The following is a 24,438-nucleotide window of genomic DNA, read 5'->3' as shown; positions in this document are numbered from 1 at the left end:
GGGGGTGGTGCTCTGTGCCTTGCCACCTGTTTCGTTTGTTCCCCGAGAACCCCCAAACCCAAAACACGGCCACCTGATCGCCAACTCAATCTTATAATAAATAAGTAGTTCTTCTTCATACGAGGTCAATTCGTTCCAGGATCCTGCTCGTAGCTCGAACTGCACGCGTCACGAGCGAATTTTCCCCTTATGAAATGATTTTAAAATAATTGGTCCGCTGCTGTCCTCCCAAAAGCATACAAGTACAAGTGGCTTAAAAACCACATATTCCTGTTCACTATAAACACATTCAAATGGTAATCGAACAAAAATATCAAATACAGATAAGATCAATTAGATGATATTAACACAATAAAATGGAAGTTCATTTTGAGAGCCTTAACAAAGTCGGGGGGTGGGGGTGGGGTAATTTGCAAGGTCGGTGTTATGGAAATTGCATACCTGTCAACTTTTCATTTTTTTTTTTTTACCCCGTATTTTATCTTTAATTTATTTTTAATCGTTTCAAATTATGTCCGCCGTACAACAATATCTGTACGGGAATTTTTCTTGGAAAAAAAAACAAAACAACAATCTCGTTCTGCCCATTTCGTCTCAAATCCGGATCGTCTCGGACACTGGTAGCAGATGGCAATGTCATCGTAAAATGTTAATATTGTAGCGGTATTCTACATAGTCTGTTTTGCTGTGAGCTGGTGCTGTGTTTGTATGGTTTAATATCGCTTAATAAGGAGAATTTACAATCATTCCTAAAGGGAACATTTGGCACAGGTTGACAGGTATGAGATCGAGAAACTGTTGATATGGACTGACTTGCGGTACGCTTAAAAAGTTAAGGTAACGTGCACATCATTTTTTGCCCGCAGTAGTTTGCATGCACAAACTTGCCGAACTGATGATGGCGTTAAGCATTTACGAGCAGTTAGTTGTCTCGATCAGTTTGAGCGGTCTCTAGTGGTAACCTCTGGGACTGCTCGTGAACTGGATTTTCTTTCATATTGTGAGCAAAAGTTTTGTTCCAAGAAAACTTGCATATGAAGAGGTATCACCGTATTCACCATGTCCACTTTGTTCCCTCCAACAACATCTATCAGCCAGAAATAAGTGTCACCTTAACTGACAGGCCTGGTGGAAGTTGCCGGTGACAGGGTCACACCAAAAAGGACATAATAGACATGTTTGATTCAGGTCAAAGGTCTTTAGTACACGCATGCTCTGGAATAGTGTGACTCTCCAACATGCACACCTGCCCACCGGCTGTCCCCGTGACTCAACAAAATCTGGGGGAGGGGGACCGGTATTCCCCTGTCGAGTCATGTTGTTGATGGAATAATTAAGCATCGCTGTCATTTTTTAAAAAGCAATTAAAAACCCGTCCTATTTGTATGTAAAATAACCATGATTGGATAACGTAATCAAATCTTCCGACAACTCGACCGACGTGAAGAATCAATGAAGATGAAATTGCAATTTATTTAGCTGTCGGACGACGAGAGGAATGTATCCAGATTCCGCGAATAAATGCCGGTTGAGTTTTGCAGGCTTATCGACACACGCAGTCTGATGCTAAGCCAAGCTTTGAAGCGTCTCCGCATTAACGGTAGTTTGGGCAGCCTGGGCTCATGCCTGCGTTGGCTTCCGTGCCAACAGCCCATCTGCTTATCTCGAATAACGTCCGATTTAACTCAAGCAAATGAACTGCAGAGATCCTGGATGAAAGTACAGTAGGTGGAAGTCGATCCAATCTTCTGGTTAGAATGATTTATTTATTTATTAGGGAGTGTTTTATGGCATAAACACGGTACAAGTAGGCGGTAATCCATTTTTATATCTAACATCAAAGACACTCATAAAATGATTCTGTTACTGCCCCTATGCATGGTATTTTTAGAGTCTGGCTCAATTGATGACAAACACATCCAACCTTTGCACCACAACTGTTGAAATTCATATTACCGTACTTAATTATAGACATTACATTTTCTAACTATTGAAATTCATCTCACTCATTTAATCCACCACTAGTCCTCTTCTACTTTTATCTACTTAAAAGCTTGTACTCGCCTTTTTTCTACCGGTTTCCGCAACTTTCCAACATTTTCAGCCAGCAGCTACTTTGCTGGAAGCGGAATTTGTCGTTCTTGTTATAAAACAATGTCATGAACCTTGTCTACATCACTAGTAAAGTTAAAAGAGATAAATAGAACTTGTGGACAAATCGGTAATATGAAACATATCCGGGCGACACAGTTCTGAGATCATGGGATCAGTTTCATCTACCAGCCTTCCTGTGCGGAGTTTGCAAGTTCTCCCCTTGCTTGCGTGGGTTTCCTCCAGGCACTCCGGTTTCCTCCCACATTCCAAAAACATGCATTCCAGGTTAATTGACCGGTCCAAATTGTCCCTAGATGTGATTGAGCGAGCGGATTGTCTGTCTCTGTGTGCCCTGTGGCTGGCTGGCAACCAGATAAGATGTTCCTCTGCCCACTGCCCGAAGATATCAGAGATGGGCTCCAGCACTCCTGCCACCATACTGAGGATAAGCGGTGCGGATAATGAATGAATGAATAAAGTGTATCCACGAGCAAAGCAAGTATGGTTATTGTTTACATGTTGATTGGTTGGATCCCTTAACCAGTAGGGTCGTAGGGGGGAACCATCTCCTGTGGTGTATCTTGGGAAGGTTCAACCTGGTGGCGCCCATTCCTCTCCAGGCAAACGTATGTTTCCACCCGGTCTTGAACCAGGGACTTTTTGTGTCTTAGGCAAATGTGCTAACCACTGCACTATGAAAACATGTACAGGTACATACACACAGCACCATTGGCGTTACGTAAATTCACTAAAACACCCATGAACTTGTTGCATCCTAGGTAGAGATCTCCAGACACGACACACTCTATGTAAACTGAACACTGTACAGATTTTGTATGGATAATGCACTGCGTCATTTCTGCACTGGATTTATTTACCATACTTGTACCAAGATTGACCCGTGAGAGGCGTTGTCGTGCGACATGGATACAAAATGGCAGCAAATGCAAAGAAGAAAAACAAATTCGTTGTAAGACATGAGCACTATGTAGTTGTCAGATGTTTGGTAAAACAAAGTATTTTGCTGCTGGCTGACTTTGTTTTCTTTCCTGTTCACACATGCTATAATTTAGTCAAATCTTTGGTTAGCTAAGAAAATAATTAATAAATTACTAATGGTGAGCAGCCAGTCAGTCCTAGACTATAGTACAAAGTATCAAACTGATTGAGATTAACTCCCCGCTGTAAAATGTTTTCAAAAAATGAATGCACTCAACACAACGACGAATTGCTCAGGTTAATCTTTTACGAGATCGAACACTCGAACCCTAGATACTATTAAAGGGGCTGTCCGGAATTTGACACTTTGTTATTCTCTGCCGCCATCTTCTGGCATGAAGCCATAATCGCAGCTTATTCATCAAGTATGTGCACTTCTTGGACGTGTTCGAATAAACTTCTTTTTTTATCTTTTGAGGGGTTTGGGTCGGTGTTTGGAGTTTATTTGAAACGGGCCTTTTCTGACTGTTTCCATTTTCATGCTACACTAACAAAAAACTATGACGCGCATAAAATCACACTCTATCCCCCACCTCTCACCCCGCTTCTACTTAATGTGTTGCGTTTCCTGGCACACCGTATATATGAAATATGAAAAAATATCTAAAGGCTCTTTAAACTCAATTGGGCACGCTTAGCACATACTTAATGGAGAAACTATTTTTCTTTAACATTTTTAAGGACACCACCAATGCCGCACCCCGCTTTTAATTCAAATTCTTCTTAATTTATGGTTAAATCCTGGAATGTTTTAAGTTTGCCTTGCTTAAGTTACAAAATGGCCGTATTTCCACTCTGCAATATTAAATACTCTCATGCTGGTATCATCTTTGCACTTTCTGAATATGTACTAAATGAAAATGTCATGTTGTTGCCATTACATGCTTCATTGGTCAGAAAGAGCATCAACCATGCATATCACCCTTCTGTCAAGGTCATCATGGGGGAGATAAAAGCAGGGGTAGCACCAGCCTTGTACTGTATATGTTGTTCCCATAGATGCTATGACATACTCTAGTCATGATACACTTTCAAAATCTATCATCCTTAAAGATCATTTGTTTGTCATTAGGGAAAAAAAACATTTGAAAAAAGCATCTTTTGCACCTTCTAGAAATTCAGCTGGCCAAAAGGCAGCAGGAAGAAAAAATTATTTGTCATGTAGTTCTTGCTCATGTTATACTTTTAAATGATTTGTTACGTCTTGGGAAAAGCATCCGGCGCTGATTTTTACCCCTAAAGGGAAATAATATCTTACCATCTATGTTACTATACTAGCTCTGAACAAATGGTCAGCAGGAATAGAGGAAAAAGGCAAAATGTATTTTAAAAACAAACACCAGCCCCCACCTAAACAAAATCTATGAAGCAGTCATTTATGCTCTAACAGAAAATAGCCCAAACGTGGCAGTTTTGCAGACTGGGCTTATTGTCATCAAGTCAGCAGAGCAGTTAATACATTCCCCCCCCACAAGCATTACAGATAAGACTTTTCCCCTTCACAATTATTTCTCAATAGGACCTACGACAATGAGGCTTTAGCTGCTGCTTCGTTTCCAATGAGGACTGCCCCGCTCAAATGGGGCCCTCTCACACTTTTACTCCACTTTGAAACATGTGGCAATGCAGACAGTCTCCAAGTAGATAAAATAGGATGTGGCACTGCAGCAGGAACTGATGACTCTGCATTTGTGCCTGTGTTTGGACTGTGCCGGTCACAATTGAGTTCAGCTATCCGTGACTTTGTGTAAGTAAGGCAAGTGTCAACACGGGCCTAATACACACACAAACACATTCACACTCATGCCCCATGTGATTGGACTCTTATGATCATGCAAAAACAACTTGTGGCTACATTCTACTCTGCATTTGTTCTCAATCTTTAAACCGGGGATGGGGGGGGGGATTGGGGGATGGGTTTTGAAACCCTCGGTAAGTCTACAGAATTAAAAGAAAAGTTAGTCAACTGATTTGTCAAATTTATAATAGTCATTTGCTATGCAGCAATATTGTAATACGTTTTAGGAGGTTACTGAGACGGTTGTTTTCACCGACATGTTTGTTTTTCAGACTGACATCGTGAATTTATAAGCATATTTTTCTTTTCTTTTAGACGAAATACCAAAGATATTTAATAAGTTTAGTGGTTTTGTAATTTTTGAGTTGCAAACAAATTTCATCAATAATAATAAGAAAAATAATCAATAATAATATGTTATACCAATGTTTTAAAATTTAAATGACTTATTCGGCACGATCTCCGACATTGTGTATTCAAGCAGTTGTTTTGGATACCTTTTGGTTTAATGTTTAATATGTGAGTTGTCTATCTTTGATTGTATCCTGTCAAAAAACCTGGCTTACTACAGCTTACTCCTCCCCTCCCTACATTATGTTTTGTTTCATGTGATTAAATAGGATTTCTTTTTTCTAAAAACACATTCGCTTGTCAGTTGTCAATACAATTTGGGTAGGTATGCAATGCAAATGCAACATGGACCAACGTCCATATACATTTGATTGTTACTTTACCAAAAAACTGATCTGGGATAAGGAGAGTGCAGAATATACATTGGTTGAATAAGCAAAACAATATTATGTTTGTATTTTAACTAATCACACTTGATACTTAAAGTTCTGAATTGCAATGGTGCAATGGTTCAATTTGTCAAGTGGTTATCCCGCACCTCAATATCTTGACTCAATCTTTAATATATTAATATAATCTTAATTGATATATTCAATATTTAAATCAAATGAGGATGTTGCGGAGCATCGTTCCATTTCTTTAAACTTTGTTGTTTCTTCTGTTTTGAAACGTTATTCTGCTGACAAAAAGTCGCCCTTTGCACAAAAGATAAGTTTTAACTCATCTGTAATGGGAAGAACTTCCTGCAACTGAAAATGTAAGCGATCATACATACAGTACATACCGTTTTTACCCAACCCCTATATGGAGAGAGATTTCTCTTAAACGCATCATTTTCATTTGCACATCGATGACCATGTGCGTCACATTATAATCTAATTTATTTTCATATAGTGAGCAAGTATGTGCCGTATGTGCAGATAGAAAAAGAATTCAAATGGGTATCACCCATAACCTCAGAATTCTATATTTTTGATTTTAGATAAAAAAGCAAGTTCATACAAAATTTCATGCATTTTTGATTATAATTCATATATATATATATATATATATATACAGTATATATACATGGTAATCAGTTTTTTTACCACAACGAGACGCTAAATAATACACAATGTCCCTTTTTAAATGGCCAATCGCTCTAAAACACATGCCTCCCTCAGGTTACTTTTCTCACATAGTTAGTCTGTGCTTTGGCATGATCATATCTTATTTCTATAACTTTTTCTTCATCAAATTTTTGGGTGTGAATAGACTTTCAGAATGGCTAGAAAAAAAATAACATTCATATGAAACTCGACAGGCTATTTCATGCAACAATATTCCGAGAAACTTAGGATCTCCTACAACGTATGTTTTACTCCCTTCAGAGAACAGCACAAACAGACTTTTACCAGAGTAGATAGAAAAGTGGGAGGGCCCCACTGCACAACGAAGCAAAAGGACAAATACAATAGAATCTCTAATTTGAGGAAAAATACGACTTAGGGTTCTTCAACTAGTGGCTTGGTTGAAGACTACCTGCAAAACATCAGTGTCAACATTTACAGTGGAGAGGCGACTGTAAGATGCTGGCCTTCAAAGCAGAGTGGCAGAGAAAAAGCCACACCTGAGACTGACCAACAGAAGGAAGAGATCTATATGGGCAAAAGAACACAGGCATTGGACAACTTATTTGATAAAGGGCTGATTATTCATGAAAAACACAACATTTTTCTGGTGACCACAGACATTTGAACAGTAGTGTATATGTTTAATAAGTTACAGCTATAAGACTGCAGTTCAATTAAGAGCGATATTACCATTTTATGTAGGACATCCCTCCAAATATAATCACGATTATTAAGACATTGACATTTCTTCTGTTGATTTATTGTGTAACAATGCTTTATTATTTTGGAGCTTTTATTATATATTGTACTCCATACCTTTAATCACGTGCTTACTATGTTTAAGTTTGGTCCTCACTGATACTGAAAGTATCCTTTACACAAAGTGGCAAAAGATCCAAAGTGGTTCATGTGGAGAGACCCGCTATAATTGAGTCGGAGCCATCCTCAGGGGCCATCTTAATTGGACTGAGCCTCGAAAATGAGTATGTATCATTACCCGTGTGTGCAAGAGACCCTTCTCGGCTCACTTGCAGTCTGAAACATTAGAGCGAGCCCCAAGAGCATCAAAGGTCCTACGACTGCGTGGGCGGGTGTGATAAGGGAGACAGTTACGTAAAAAGCGTCCGGGCCTCAGATGTGAAAGTTGATACTGTAAGGATGAACACCCATGACGTGAGAGGCCCTTACTGCACTGAGTCCATTATTTTCTGTTTGGCCAGCTGTTCAACTGTCCCTGATCAGTGTGGGACATTTTCAAACATATTCAGCTGTCAAAAAGAAGGCCACCGTCGGCCACTCATCCAACCACCCGCCAGTGCAGCCGCCCAGGGCGCATACATGAGAGTCAGCCGCCAGTGTCAATGGGGTCAAAGACGCTGTGTTAGCAAGAGATAAAACTTAAATGAAGACCCTGCATGTTCGCTTTCTTTCTGATAAATGCTGTCAACATCTGGCAAGGCAGGATTAGATTAGCTCATCACTCAGTGCTCAGAATGAGAATATTGAAATTTTCTCGTAGAAATTGACATTTTTGCTAAACCTTGAATTTGAGGGTAAGAATGTAATATATTTTATATACTCAACACTGGTGTTGATTCATGAAATTTTTCTTATTAGTGGATTGTGACTTTTTTGCAACACTTATAAGTGTTAAATTTGCATTTTTGCTAGTTAAAAAAAGGTCATTCCTCTCTAAACATTTTAGAAAAGATTTCTTTTAAATTAAGAAATAAATGTGTGTTGCAGGGTTCATACGGGTGCTTGAAATCATTGAAAAATGATGTTGAGTGTTGTGTTTTCAAGAATTAAAGTGCTTGAATTTTGTGTGATGTGATTGTAAATGCACAAAATTGTTGCCATGTTTCTCAACAAGTCTGCTTAAAATTGATGCCGACACTGATCTCTGGTGGCTTCGCATTGTCATTGCATTTCTTCTTTCCTCTCGATTAACGGCAGCTGGCATTAGTTAGTACGACATTCTCCCATGTAGTGTCATCACCTTTATGGGTCTCGCCCAAGCGGACAGGTGCATGCTACATCCAAACAGGCCCAAATTAAATTTTTAATATCGTAAGAATTGCATATCAATTATGGACATTTATTATGGGCCATAAAAAAAATTAAGGTATTATTCCCCAGTGGTAAATTGTAATGGGAAGAACTTCCTGCAACTGAAAATGTAAGCGATCATACATACAGTACATACCGTTTTTACCCAACCTCTATATGGAGAGAGATTTCTCTCAAAAACAAATGTATTCGTTATTTGCTCAAGTTCAAAAAATCAAGTGTTTTGATAAATGCACGCGCAAAATTAATCATTGCATATCCGTATCGCAGATTTATTTGTGGCTCTGCAAAATATATGATTCACACTGGATTTTTTTCTCCTAATAGTACTGGAGGAATGAGAAAATTGGCTTTCAAAGTGCTTGAATTTGGCCATTAAAAGGGTTTACAAACCCTGGTTTTGGTCCGGGTTCTCAGGTTTAAATCAGATAGTCCAGCCTAAATGATTAAATAAATATTTTACATCAAATCTCCCAATCCTTATTTCAGTGTACATCATTAGTGGTGAAAGTCGTGCGTGCCATGATTTAATCAACTCCTAAAGATGATGCACAATTCAGCTGCATTTTAGTCCAGATGTCTTTTTTGGTTATAATAAAATATATTCATGAGTTAAGGTGGTTCTCTGGGTTGAGCTACCGACCTCAACACTTGGCAGTTTTCTTATTGGTTACCCAACCAAACACCGCCACTTGTTGTGATAGGAGGAATTAGATCAGAACAAAAGACACTGTTTCTCAAACAAAGCTCTTCTTCTTCTTCTAATAAAAATTGTCCATATAGCATGATGAAAGGACACGGCATGCTTCTCATCTTTTTTTTGATCACGTGTCGAGGTGCCATAAAGTTGTGTAATTGGCTGTGATCTAGTCAGTAAGGGCTTTACCATGAAAAATTAAGCAGCAGTGCTATGTAAATCCAACACTTTAATGGCGTTCTTTTTGGGGTGTGTGTGTGTGTGTTGGGGGTTGGTATTGTTGCTTGTTGAGCATAACTGTATGACCAAGAAGTCCCAGCTTTACATTTCCTGTCCTTTTCCTTTTAAAAACAAGCATTTGTAGTTGATGCTAAATCTATTACACCCTGGTCATCCTGGAAGGGGGATTACCACTTGTGAGGCCCCTTCTCCAGGTTACTTTTTTCCTCATGCTGAGGCTTTGAGTTTTTCCTTGCCCGCGTGTTGGTTTAAGATCAGACGATGGTGTAATTGTAATCCTGTGCAGTCCTTTGAGACATTTCTGTGATTAAGGGCTATACAAATAAATGTGACTTGACTTGACTTGATGAATGACTGTAAATTGTCCATAGTTTGTGTAAATTGTAATTTGTCAAATTACCTTTCCGTGATCAGGAGGTGACCAGTCCAAGTTGTTATTTTATAACTCTTAGTTGATAAACTGGTATTAAAATCTATTGTTACTTTGCTTATTTTGGCCTGACCTATAAATTCCACGGTAACTCTGCAATGAAAAAGAATATTTGATTAGTTTGATGCCCATATGATTCAATTGATTGTTTTTCAAAAGTTAATGGGAATCACATTTGAATATATTGATTTGTGGAGAAAACGTATCCAAATGAGATGATGATTAAGTCTTTAAGCTTCATTCATTAGACTATAAATTTTTTTTTGACTTGTGACCAGTCACGGTTCAGTCAGGAACCTAATGGCTGAATTGTGATAAAGAAAAATAAATTGGATTTACTCTTTTTTTTTTTTTTTTTCTCTCTCTCTCTCTCTCTCTCTCTCTCTCTCTCTCTCTCTCTCTCTCTCTCTCTCTCTCTCTCTCTCTCTCTCTCTCTCTCTCTCTCTCTCTCTCTCTCTCTCTCTCTCTCTCTCTCTCTCTCTCTCTCTCTCTCTCTCTCTCTCTCTCTCTCTCTCTCTCTCTCTCTCTCTCTATCTATCTATCTATCTATCTATCTATCTATCTATCTATCTATCTATCTATCTATCTATCTATCTATCTATATATCTATATCTATATATATATATATATATATATATATATATATATATATATATATATATATATATATATTTTATCACTGTATTAGTACAACAGAGTCCAGGTGAAGGAATTGTTCGCTTAGGTTTTTGACGAGATATTGTCTTAAAGCCTTCTCTTTACGCCCACCACTTCACAGTATTTTTCACCCATGGGTGAGGTAAAACTTGGAAGCTTCTGATTATCACTGTTGCCATGCAGTAACTATGCAGCAGCCTCTCTTTCGCTTTCTCTTCCTGGATTTGCTCATTTCTGTCTGTTCACGTTTTTCTGTTTGCAATTTATCCTTTTTTATCTACTCGGTCTCCTACTTAAGAGGTGTGCTTCACATGTGACATTAGGTTTTATTCTTCTTTTTAGCCGTTTCTCCTGTTGCAGAGTCTCATTCCTATTCCCCTTTAAGTACCCCGCCAAAGACATTAATGTTCAACTGGTTCAGAAAAGTACTAATTCAAATTTTAAAGCACTTACAGATTATTTATGTATGCTTTCACTATCATTATTATCTAAAGAAAAATAAATGAAGTTGATTCACCTAATAAACAAATACGTGACATGTTTAATGAGATAAATGCTTTCTATTTTATGTTTTTTTTTTGTCAGGACCCATTTTATCCCTGCACAAAAATCAAAATGAAAGCCTGCAACTGGTTTCTCACTAAAATGAGGTCTCAGTTGAACTCCAGCTTTTCCGGTATGTCTTTTCAAAGATCACGCTGATAACAATTGTCTGGTATCCACAATGTATACTATGCAGCATGGGGGCTCAGTTGTGCTTCAGGTATTCACCTTGTGTGCATGACATAACCATTGTTCCACAACAATGTCAGTCATTTAAGATAATTCAGCAGACATTTCAAGGATTTTGACGTATTTTCTCTCTTCTAGCCTCGCTCTGTAGCCTCTTCACGCTTCGCATTTCTGTCTGGCTAATAGGTTTATGTACGCGTCTTGCCTAACTCCGCACACTGCCATCTATTCATTATTCTCTAATGAGCAACACAATAGCAAAGCAACAGAACACAAGAATAATGGGATACATAGCGGACGAACCTTGCATGATTGGACTTGGACTAAAGTTAATTGTTTAGCGCTTTTGCTGAAACTACATTTATTATTTTTCATGTAATACAAGCTTAATAGCTGAATCCAATTTCACATTTCGCCACATGATCTCACACAAGATATGATGAAGTATGATGATTCTATTTCTGAATTTCAATTGATGAATACAGTGAGGCCATAGTTTCCCTCCGAATACTTGCTAAATCTGGTAATAATGGTTCAGACAGACTGTAAATATAATTCTTATTGATAATAAAAAAACAAACAACAGGAAGCAGGTTGGTTGTCATCCAGCTCTAAATACTATATGTAGTTTACCCAAGAAGAACAGAAGATGGATCCTCTTTATTATCACAACTAGTTTGTTTAATCGATAAACAATTGCATTAAGCTCATGTAAGTTGCTTTTTGTCTTGCATTCATTAGAACAAAAAATCTCCAGGAGTCTTGTTGAAGCAATCTGGATCTGTGGCTTGAAATAATAAATTGGGGTTGAATTTTGACAACACTATTAGCAGCATTCAGCCCTGTCAATTTACAAGCTTGGTCAGTGAGACACAGACCAAAAGTGTATTAGTAAAGCTTATAAAGAAAATCACATTAATGGCGTGTTGACAGGCAAAACTTTCTCTAATCTGTTTCCGTACATTTTGCTGAACTTTAACACTTTTGACATGTTGTTGCTTTGCCTCCATGTGACCTTAGACACTCTGTCGAAACACTGACCATTTTGCTGCGGTGGGTCTCAAGTGCAGCTGTGTCACTGCACACAATCTTATGCGGCCTCAAATTTTAGGTCTATGGGTTCACTTTGTTTCTTTTTCCCCGTCTGCGAACAAGCTATTGCACAACAAGAACATGTTTTCCGTTCCTGTGTCTTTTTCCACTGCTGACTTTGATGCCAAAAGAGAATGAGTAGCATTGCCGGTCTGCCTGATCATGTGACAACAAGGTGATACTGAGTAATCCTGGAACGTTCCTTTCCAAGTGGGTCACTGTGATTGAGGTCATGCCATTCCAAGTGCCCCAAAATACTGTAGTAATGGTTTAATTGGTGGCATTATTAATTTGATTTGCACGATACAGAGAATATCCTAATTGTGTTCACATTCTAAAAAAAAAATCTCAAACCAAACACTACAAAATTATTTAATTATACTAACATACAGTAGGTAATCACGATCCTGCAACTAAATATGTACCTTTATATAACTCATTTTTTAGAATTAAAAGAAACAAAGTGGTAGTAAACAAATAGTTGAGTATATTGTAACATTTTCCTACAGTGGTTACGGCTTTTATAATAGCTAACCTTCCAGTGGTTATTCACAAGTGGAGGTGGTGGTGTACACTGGGCTTGGTGTGTTGTCACATGTAATATATTTTGCAATTGTGTGATTTTTTTTTTGTATCAAGTGTATTATAAAATTAGGTTTAGATAACACTTGTGAAAAACTTTGGCGCGACCATGTTGAAGTCCCCCCCGCCTTCTTCATGGCATGTCTTGATCTTGATTTGTGAGCATTTTCAGACAGTGTTCGAGTAGTTTCATATGTCAATCAGTTGAAGTTGCACCTAACTCTCAATGTATATTTTCCATCTAAGTCTTCCAAAAACAAAGCACACAACCTCAACATTTACAATTAATTGTCAAGACTAAATAAAACTTGTTGACATGATCAACATGGAATACTGTGCATTTCTAACAGCTGTGTTTATTGTCTTCAGTGGAGTCTGGTGTGTAACTCGGCATGGAAAGTCCACATTGCAAAATTCTCCCTCTTGGTCGGATCCATCTTTGGATACCTGGTGTTCGGAATCCTAGCTGACTGGTAAGGCATCCAAATAATTTTACAGTCGTCCTAGTATTTTTTTATATTTAAGATGGTAAAGATACAGCATGCTTTAAACAATTGACATTGTTTTTTATTGTGTAGGTTTGGCCGTCACCCTGTGTTGATCATATCTGTGCTGTTCATGCTGGTGTTCGGCCTAACTGTGGCCTTTTCCGTCAACGTTCCCATGTTCAGCACACTGCGATTCTTTGAAGGTTTTTGTTTGTCTGGCATAACGCTGTCGCTCTACGTCCTCAGTAAGTACTTCCTCTTAATGTTATTACTGCATTATGAAAAACCGGATTAAAAAAAATAATATCGGTTCGTTCGTTTCCCACTCTTTGCTAATCGATACATTGAGATGACAAAAATTTGCATTGTCTTTCTTCATGCCAAATCAAGTCAAGTCATGTTTATTTGTATAAACACAAAAAGTCTCAAAGGGCGGCACAGACCACAGATTATTGCAAACCACAGTCTATTATGACACCATCAACTGATCTAAAACCTACATCAGGGCAAAAAATACACAGATACAAAGATATGGTCAACATAAAATATAGGTTATTCATATGCTATAGAATAGAAGTGTGTTTTAAGCTTGGATTTAAACATTTCCACTGAGGTTGCAGATCGAATCTCAGGGGGAAGAGCATTCCACAGCACCGGGGCCCGAATGGAGAAAGCTCTTGTTTCGTGCTGAAAAAAACCAAATACAAAATCTGCCAGGATCAAAGTCACGGATGTCTGACTTCAAAAGTTGAATTTCGGTCACTCTGATTAATTTCGCATACTTTTGGTGAATCCGTTTGATATAGCGGTAAAATTATATAACGAGAGTAAGCATTTTGCTAATGCCCTACAATTTGAATATTGTACTCAACAGTTCGTTATTAAATGTTTAGATAATTAAGTCAGATCATTGAAAGATCTTACAGGCTATCAACAGTGTTCTTTAGATACATCTATAAGAAAACTCGGTGTGTTTATATATTGTTTATCAAAGTATAAGAAAAAATTATTACAGTGATTAACACCCTGACATCCAACAAAAAAACATGCACATTGTAGCTGCAGTAAAAAAAACAGAAGTTCTTCATTTTTGTAAGCTATTTGCATTTTTACACGTTTTATGTTCGGAAAAGGCTCAATTACATGCTTCTTTAAGTTAATAATTTTTTGGACACCTGCTTGTGTCTTTGTCTTTTCCATGTGGGCCTACCTGTATTTCTGATGTGTTTTTGTGTGACACTTGATATTTACCCTGGAGCCAATCTCTATTGACAAAACTCCGCAAGCGGTCTGAGTGACTGTCATTCAATAACACATTAGCCGGGAGAATCAATCCTGTCTGACCTCTAGTCCTTCTTTTAAGCATTTGCTTAAAAACTAACTCGTAGACTGGCCATAAACAAAGCTGATTGCAAAAAAATGTCACGTCATAAAGTTAAGGCAAGAAACAAAATTTGACCTTCTTTTTGTGGTTGGATTTGTTTGCGGTAGCTCAAAAAGTCCCCTGTGGAGATGTAACACTAATCCTCTTCCTTCCTTTATCATCATTCCACGTGCAGTTAAATCTCCCTCATGTACTGCAGATTGTAGTACTGTACTTTATCCTCTGACGACAGCGAGTATGTTGGGCCAGAGCACATGGTGCTTTCGCAGTGCCTCTAAAAATCTATTCCGTAGCATCCACCTCAAAGTTTAACAAAACTGTAGTCTTCTACATCAGGCTGTCTAGTGGACCAGATATCTGATACATCATAGGACAAACCTTAAGTCCGGCCTAAAAAAAACGGTTAAGGAAAACTCTTTAGTTTTAGATGGCAAACTGTAATTTGGCTCATATATATGCACATTTCACTTTAGATCACCTTTCAGACTCAAAATTTAACCTAGTGGGGAGTGGACAAAAAGCCTAGCGGCCCACCAACCAACTAGAATCTAATTATTAGATAGTTGATGGAAACCTTTCAATACAGTCTAAATGTATTTTTGTATATGTACGTTTAAAAATCTGTTCCGTAAACATACTGCATAGTGTTAGAATAATTTCCCTCATTCATTTATAATGCACACAAGCAATCACTTCCCTTACCATTAACTTACAATGTCCAGGTAGTTAAAAAAAAAGAAAAGTTCAAGACACTGTCCACACACTGTTTTTGCGACGGAGTGGCCTGTATTGAGGGTAATGAAGGGTTCAAACATCTCTACTAGCGTGTGACCCTTGAACAGCAAATGACGCTATCTACCATGCTGGGGGACTGAAAAATAAACAGGAAAGGAGCATAGGGAACTGGACTGGCTGCTTTCTTGAATAGAGTGTATGTAGGAATGTAGAAGCTTGACAGAGTTGCCGGGTTACTTACCTGGCTTTTGCATTGATTTTACATTTGAGAAGATGATGAAAATAAATAGCATGCTTGTGCATTTTAAGTATGATGATTTGCAATCTAGTGGTTGCAAGTAGACAATGTATTGTACTTTTATTATTGAAAGTCATTTGATGCAATGTTTTTGTTGACCCATCAGTGTGTGCTAGCTTAAGTGCTCAGCCTTCAAAAGCTTATCTCTAGCCCACCATTCGTGTATATTCATCTCTGGACAGCATAATTGACAGCGTTAAAATACTCACATCGTTTCCCATCCATATGCTAATAGACCAAGCCAATATTTGGTTTATTCAGTTTATGTAGGTCGTGTTCTGTTCTTTGTCTCAGTGAATGACTGTTGTCAACTCGTATTACGGTTATACCATTAAACTTTCACAAAATTAATTACAAAGATCCGACTCTTTGAAAAGAGATCAAGGCACCTGCCACTACACCGTTTCAAGACAGTATAATGTACATGTAGCATCCAAATTACGATCAGGATTGGTTCTGACCAACCTGTCGCAAGTCAGATTGGACGTAAATCGAAGTCCATTACGATGGCGCCATCTGCTGCTGAGATGTTATCTAGTTATTGAGTGTAAAGGTAGATTGCTGTGTTAGAGGGAGAATATGGTATCCCAACTGGCTGCCAAAATTGTTGTATGCGTTGCAGGGCTGCTAAACGCTGTGGTAACAGACATTTAATAAAAAAAGAGCTGGGAAAAAAATTAGAATCTGGTGTCTGGCTACACGATTTTAGAAAAAACCTAAAAGCAATTTTTCATACCTGCATTGCAATTTTGTTGCAAGTTTCGATTTCAAAAGAAAAGTGCATTTCTGTGCTTTTTTGTGGCAATTTAATCAAAGTGACTTGCAAACTTACCTCAAGATGACGTCATTACTGGCCGAGAGTATGCAACTGTAACAAAATAACAACAATAGATTGTCTCTTAAAACAGAATTGCAGTTGAGTAAATGTTTTTATTATCATAAACAAAAGTATAACGCAATTGGAGAACTTCTCCTTTCAGAGCTACACACTGGCATCGAGTAAGCACGACTTCACCCAGGTGTCTGCGATGATTACTATACAAAAATCACAAATGTACCAGGGTCCCACGAGTTTTAGCTCCAGCTCCAGTTTCTTGGGTGATGGATCGGGCGTTGGTGAAATAGTCTTTGCAGGGGTGTTTTTTATAAAGTAATTAGCCTAGTAGCCATAGCGCCATGCTAGACCTTTCTCTCCTGACGTCACGTCAGTCGATGCCCGGAATCGCTAAAAATCCATGGAGCACCCGCGGGTAATCACCATTTTTTTTGCACTTTTATGACTTTAATGGGAGTGCGATTATTTTTTTGTTTCAAAGTAACGAGCCGCTTAGGCTAATGGCTACCGGGTCGCGTCGCCGTTTGTTTTGGTGACCAATTGTGCAAAACACCCACTGTTTAACTGACAGTTGCACACACACTGCATGCAAACTTTGCCTCGTTGTTATTGGCTAGTGCCGTTAAAACTTGTCTCCTTATTCTGCTTTGCCGAACCCTTTATTGCTCTCAAACATGGAACTACAGACGCTGCCCTACTTACGAACGAGATTGTTAGCAGGTTGCATTTGTTCGTAAGTTGCTTCAGTGCTACATTTTGTGTGGAGTGTATTTTTAAGGTTTATATAAGTATATCTAAGGCCTGTATAAGTAACCTGTATTGTTTTGAAACTGAAAACTAAACTTCTAATAAAATAATATGCTCTATAACGTTACAAAGCAGGCTGAATGATAAAGCAGAGTACTGAAAAACAAAGCTATACATAAGGCGTTGACATTTTGTGGTCTGTGCAGCCCTTTGAGACTCCTTGTGATTAAGGGCTATACAAATAAACATGACTTGACTATACAGATAAGTAAAGTCAAGTTTAGCTTACTTTTGGAAGAGTTAGGCGACTTCCTCCTCCGTGGTAAAAAGTGGACGAAAAAAAGCGATCCAACCATTTTCTCAACCGCATCAAGCTTTCTTATTCCACTTTCATTTCAAAAGAAACTGCTCGCCTCTTCTTTACACTTTACATTTACCATATTGAATGGAAGGCACGAGATATTAAACAGTAGAAATGTCAAAGTTCTTAGTAGGCTAGAGATGCAGTGCAGTGTGTTTACACCCAGACCAGGAAGTATTGTAGAGGTTGGATTTCTTCTTCGGGGTGGATGCTGGGTGACCCCTCACAGCGCCACACGCCGGTAGCGGCAGTAACAAGCACTACAGCAATGTCCTCTAACAGGAAAAAGGTGCACACAATACAATACCTAATGTACAGCAATGTCCAGATATTTTTCGACATCCCGAAATCTTTTTTCGTAGCTACCGTTTATCCTCAAATGGTTGTAAGTAGGGGAGCGTCTGTATAATTCCTTGAAAAAAAATGCAGTGTCTTGCGATTACATAAATCGCAACATGTCACATCGCGATATCAATTAGATTATGCTTGAACATTGAGCCATAATCTGGTGGTCATAAATTTGGTTGGACGTAATTCAAGCAGGTCGTAATTCACACTTTACTTGTATGCTGTATCCATTCATCCATCCATTTTCTATACCGGTTATCCTCAATAGAGTTGTGGGGGTGTTAGAGCCCATCCCAGCTGTCGTTAGGAAACCCCGAACTCCACACAGGAATTCTGGTAGCTGGATTTGAACCCATGACCTCAGAACAGTGCTGCGAACACGTTTACCACTCAACTACTGTGCCGCCCAAGAGAGAATCAATAGGTAGTAAATAATGTAGGAAATAAATCGTATTTTCATAGAAGCATCGAGAATCTTGGCTGGACTATTAAATCAGAATTAAAAATATTAACCCAACAACAAAAACTACAATGTACAAAGGAAAAGCGGAAGATAAATAAAATTGTGTAAAAACATTAAAGAAGACCCCGAAACTTTGCTTTTGCACTGCAGTTATGTTTTAACTTTCGTCTAGCAATGTCTGTAAGGGTCCTAAAAGGCAAATCAAATGTGATATAAAAAAACATCAGAAAGCAGGGCCTATTGAAGTCTGGGTACTTAACCCTTGGTTTCAACTTTAATTAGGAAAAGTGAGACACGGGGAATAACCACTAAAATTGGAGAATTTCACGTTCTACATTAACCATCCTATTGTGATATGTCAGGTCAATGCAACCTGTAAAATAAACATAGCAATTAATCTATTAGGCATGACTTGAATCTGCATAAATGTTATCAATTGTCCTCCAACTCGATGCTGATCCATTTACTGCTGTGCATGATAAACACTTAATTAAGCATAAAACTTTGTTATAAGGATTACTCGCTGAAAGCAGTCTGTAGTGCTATTTTTCCTCCTCACCTGCACTCATGTCTGAGTGAATTTGCATAGATGCGCGTGTCCTACACAACCTCTAACGCTTTAAGTGTGTGAGAAAGGAGGAGAGAAATTCAGACACTATGTGAACGTCTCGTAAAATATTGCGTTTTTCCCCCAGACACATAGCAAGGTCGGATGTTGCTTTTAGGAAGAGGTTATTGCTGTTAAGTGCTCATAAATAAAGGAATGAAATTGATTACTAAATAGAGAGTCATTCCATAGAGTGTAAGGAAAAAAGAAACCTTGCCCATGTTCATAGGTACTTTTATGTTGTGTGCATTTATTCAGGTTAGATCAGTCTCTTGGGGGACCAGTTGTCCGGGATTTTTATGTTTGGTACCTTCCTGTTAACATACAGAGTCATCGATAGCAATGAAGATTCATGTTTGTTTGTCCACACAAGAAGCTTCCTTTGTGTTTGCCAGACGTGTGTCATGATATGCACTACTTTCAGGTCAGATTATTAGGCTACAAGCAGGCGGAAAAAAACACCTGTTCAAACATGTTCACGTGGTGTGTTAACAACCACACCAGAGACCAAAACAGGTTTTTCGTTTATATTTGAGGGCTCTTCTTTTAGTTTGGCTTTTCAGTTGTTGTAAAATAGGACTGCACAGCACACAATAACTGTACAAATAAATTGGCGTAGGCCTCGCTGTCATCAACACACCTGGAGATCACCTTGTGTGCCTTTGCAGATATTGTTTGCCTTCCTTACTTTGGCCAAATGCTGTTCCATCCAAAACCTAAAGAGCAGGGGTACACAATTGTTTTGAGCCGCGAGCTACATTGGCTTAAAAGATCTGCCCAGAAGCCGGCAGGAGGATGTACCGTAAATTCCGGACTATAGTGCGCACCCGATTATAAGCCGCACCCACCACATTTCGGGAGGAAAACCGATTTTGTACATACACAAGCCGCACCTGTATATTAGCTGCATGCGGCCACATTGAAAAAATGCAACACAAACACAAAATTAACCCATACCCGACACAGTCCAAAAATCACAGCCGTCAAAATGATCGGAATACGATACCGGTACTTAACGTTTGATGCAGACCTGCAGAATCCGGGTGCCCGTTGAAAGTAATCCAAGGAAAAAAGTATATATTTCCAAAGGTAAGGGTGGGAAAAATATATATCCACTGTTGTCGGCCGCATCCACAAACACGTCTCACCTTTACTCCACTACCCGTCAGCCCGCGTTTGCCCCGCCCCTTCTTTCTCATTTGCTTGTGCAAAACATATCAGAATAAGTTTCTGAAATAAATACATTACAAAAATATACAGTTGCAAATACATATTATACATGGTTACACATATTTACAAAGAAATACGGTACACCGAGAGAGTTTTCGAAGCTTTAATCATAATATTATAACTTTCATCCCAAACCGTGCCTGTGAAGTGTAGCAAAACGATACTAGCAACACGCTCGCTATACAGTAAATGGCCCTGTTAAAAAAAACATACCATACATGCAGAAATCATGGTAAACCGTCCTCATCTTCCTCATTATAACTGACGCCATCAAAGTCCGCTTCCTTCAGTATGGGAAAGAGACTTTGTCATATAGACGTCGTCCCACGCTCCCTTATTTAAAGACACGCTAGCAACACGCTCACAAAGTAAAGTTTACGTGCAGTAGCCCTGTTTCCTTCTCTATCGGACTGCTCGATTGCGTTTAGCTTGAAGTGTGCGTCATGTGCCTTTCTTTTTGCAATCTACATGATGAGGATATGTCCACGCTAATTTAATTTGTGCACAAGCTAAGAAGTTGCAGTCTTCCTCGGCGCATATATTCCACCGCTCTAAATCTTACCTTTTGTACTCGAGCGCCGCTGGCGGGCGTTAGAAAAATTACATAAATTGGCCGCATCACTGAATAAGCCACAGGGTTGAAAGTTTGGGGAAAAAGTAGCGGCTTATAGTCCGGAATTTACGGTATTTCTTTTTTTTTTTTCATATATGCCAATAGAGTCTAAAATCCCAAACCTTCGCAATACATGAGGAATAAAGATAATGTTAGCCGATCCAAATTTTTTCGTTTGTTTTTAAATGCACCTGTATGAATCATTGAATATTTATTTAGAAAGGGACCATTTCACCCAATTAAATTGTTTGTATATTAAAACTTTAATTAAAAGTACTTGACATGTTTCTATATACCGACTTCCTTTTTTAATCACAAAATTTGAGAATTTGCATTGAAAAATTCAAAATGCAGTAGGGAATAGTTCAATAGTTTGTGTTTCATACATGAAATTTGATAAATATCTTTATAAACAAGACTACTAAATGATTTAAGTTCGCTGACGATACCACCTTGATCGGCCTCATCTCTGAAGGGGACGAGGCGGCATACAGGGATGAGGTGGAGTCACTTTCAACGTGGTGTTCGGAAAACCACCTCATATTGAACACCACAAAAACAAAAGAACTGATTCTGGATTTCAGAAGGAATGGCAGGAATCCAGCACCACTCACCATAAAAGGAGACTGTGTAGAGAGAGTCCACTCTTTCAAATTTCTGGGTGTGCACATATCCGACGACCTCTCCTGGTCTGCAAACACCAGAGCGGTGGTAGGGAAGGCCCAGCAGCGACTGCACTTCCTGAGATTGCTCAGGAAAAATAACCTAAAACAGCAGCTGCAGGTGTCCTTCTACAAAGCCACAGTGGAGAGCATCCTAACATACTGCATCACGGTGTGGTATGCTGGGTGCACAGCAGCAGACAGGAAAAAGCTCCAGAGGATCATCAAAACAGCCCAGAGAATCGTCGGCTGCTCTCTGCCCAGTCTGGAGGACATTGCCTGCTCTCGCTACCTCAGCAGAGCAGAAAACATCATCATGGACTTTTCTCACCCCGGCCACCACCTCTTCGACCTGCTGCCTTCCGGCAAGCGCTACAGGTCACACAAAGCAAAAACAAACAGACTCAGAGACAGCTTCTTCCCCACAGCCATTACCACCCTAAACAGACACCGCACAAAAAAACTGAAAACTGTTGCAAAAAACTACCTCACACGAATGTAAAATGGTACTCACGTACATGCTGTCTGCACTATGTTTGTTCACTGCTCAAAACAGACACAGCACAAAAAACCTGAAAACTTGTGCCAACACTACCTCATACGTATATAATGGTACTAATGTCTATGTTCTTGCACATGTCGACTGCACTACGTTTACTGCTCACCTTGCACAATGTCTGACCATTTCCTTTTTTCTGCACTATGTTGTCTATGTTTGCACCAATGCATATGCTGACTATTTGTTGCACTATGATGACTTTGCACCAAATGCAATATTGCACAACCTTTACGATACCAACGGTATCACGACAACACTGTATGTAACATCCCACATGCCGACATTTCTTGTGTAAATACCATGTAAATTATAACTATAGCCTTATCCCCCTTGTTTTATAACCTTATCTTCTCTGTTCCTTTATCTTCTTGGCTCATACCTCATTGTGAATGTGTAAAACTGGAGTGTCATGCCCAATTTCGTTGTCACAATATGTTAACCCATTTTGTAACAATGACAATAAAGGTATATTCTATTCTATTCTATTCTATTTAAAAAAAAAAAGAAGTACAGCAATTTTTGGAAAATGTGTTTTTTTATGGGGCCGGATCAAAAGACACTGAGGATAAGAACGTCCCCTAAAAAGGCACATTTATATCATTAGTACATGTTTAACACGTATATGTTAACGTTATACTTCTACCATTTCCATTTTCTGGGCCGGATTAAAACGCTTGGCGGGCAATTTGTTTCCTCCAGGCAATAGTTGTCCCACTGCTGCTTTAGAGGCTTGAATTGTATTGAGTTGTTGGCAGATTTCCCAAGGACAGATTGCCCTTTATTTTGAAAATATATTTTGCCATATTACCTTGTTTTTGCATGTTTTAAAGTATGTTTTATATTATGTTTACTTTACAGTATGTTCATTATCTATCTTAGTTTATCTACAAAGTATTTTATTGTGCATGATAAAATAAGGAGATTCTGACTTGGATGAGCCTATATTTCTTAGCCAGAAGTAATATTTTTCAAGGATCTGCAACACTGTTTCCGTGGCCTTGACCTCCCCCTCACACCCTCCTCATCTGCAATCTCTCCATAGTAATCATCTTGATAAATAGGTAGAAGTGCATGTTTCTTCCTATCAATAAAGGTTAAAGTTCCCTTGCGTGCAGCATTTAGGCCTTTGCGTGTTGAGCAAAGTTTCTTCTACTCTGACTCTACTCTCCACCCATCGGTCTGTCTGGAAACGAAGAAACACTTCCCTGTTTGTTAGTTTCATTATCCCAAGCTATCTTCTAGAGTGAAGTCCTGCAACGGACCCAATCATTATATGGAATCTTTACTTGGCTAGTAGACAACTCAAATGAGGTCCGGTATTGGTTTAAAATGTTATCATTCCTATGTAGTTGTTCCGTGGGTTTCAGGGTCATAATAGACAAATGCGTGCACCCAAATTGAGTGTTTAACTTTTTTTTGGTTGGCTGACATTTTAAAGACCATTAATTAGAAGGTTGTGACATGCAACTTTTTTTGACTGTGTCTTTCCCGTCCGCAATCAATAGCAATGACCTTATCCATCGTCAATAGCTCTCTTTCATTGCTCCTCAGTATTGACAGTGCGCTGATTCGTTTGTGTGCCTGATTCTAAATGAGTCACCAATTTGTGTAAGTCGCAGAGACTTTTAGAAGGATCTCTGGAAGAGTTTGGACTGTTATTGGACAGAATAGTCCCATTTGGATGATTTAAGAGCCGCTATTAATGGGCCTTTACAAGGTAAAAACTGTTAAACTGTCACTGTCTATAAAGTATGGCTGAACTATTAATCCAAACCTGAATATGATTTAGATTTCAACAATGTTTCAAAGAAAAGAATCATTGTAATTTATATTAAAAAAAAACTATGAGGTGGTTCTGCAAAAATACCTTAAGTTGTGAAAATACACTTTGTTGGGAGTGCAAAAGTGTGTGTGATGTATGTTAAACTGCTCTTTTGGGGGTGATTTCGGTTATATGTTAGAACATTAATTAATTAATACTAAACTAAATATTACAAAAATAATTACAGAAATTATTTTTTGTATAAAAAAAAAGACATGTAAAGCCAACAGTCGAGGTGGAAATGAACACAAATAATTAGTCCAAGCATGCTATTGTCTGTAGAATATAAGGTAAGAAGCAAACTAATCTCCTTCAATCAAATTAGAGAATCGAAATACTATGGTCATTCTAGTAGTTTCCCGCACAACATATTTTTGGGGGGAAATCCGTTGGGTTTACATTTATTTGAGTCGGTTAGTGTTAATGCTAAAG

At 38.6% G+C, this 24,438-nt stretch overlaps 1 protein-coding gene across 1 annotated transcript in view; it reads left to right on the top strand.

Annotated features, from left to right (window-relative positions):
* Nucleotides 1-24,438, top strand: part of slc22a23a (solute carrier family 22 member 23a) — a 52,231-nt gene that overhangs the window by 846 nt on the left and 26,947 nt on the right. Inside the window, exons 2-3 of the mRNA XM_088338408.1 lie at nt 13,224-13,327; nt 13,433-13,587. Coding sequence (XP_088194534.1) covers nt 13,224-13,327; nt 13,433-13,587 — 259 coding nt within the window. The remainder of the gene's footprint in view (nt 1-13,223; nt 13,328-13,432; nt 13,588-24,438) is intronic.

Source organism: Urocampus carinirostris, chromosome 1, assembly GCF_059441175.1.
Source record: "Urocampus carinirostris isolate Australia breed hairy pipefish chromosome 1, RoL_Ucar_1.0, whole genome shotgun sequence".
Lineage (NCBI taxonomy): Eukaryota > Metazoa > Chordata > Actinopteri > Syngnathiformes > Syngnathidae > Urocampus > Urocampus carinirostris.
The sequence above is the reverse complement of the archived record's forward strand: the minus strand, read 5'-3'. Positions and strand labels throughout refer to the sequence as shown.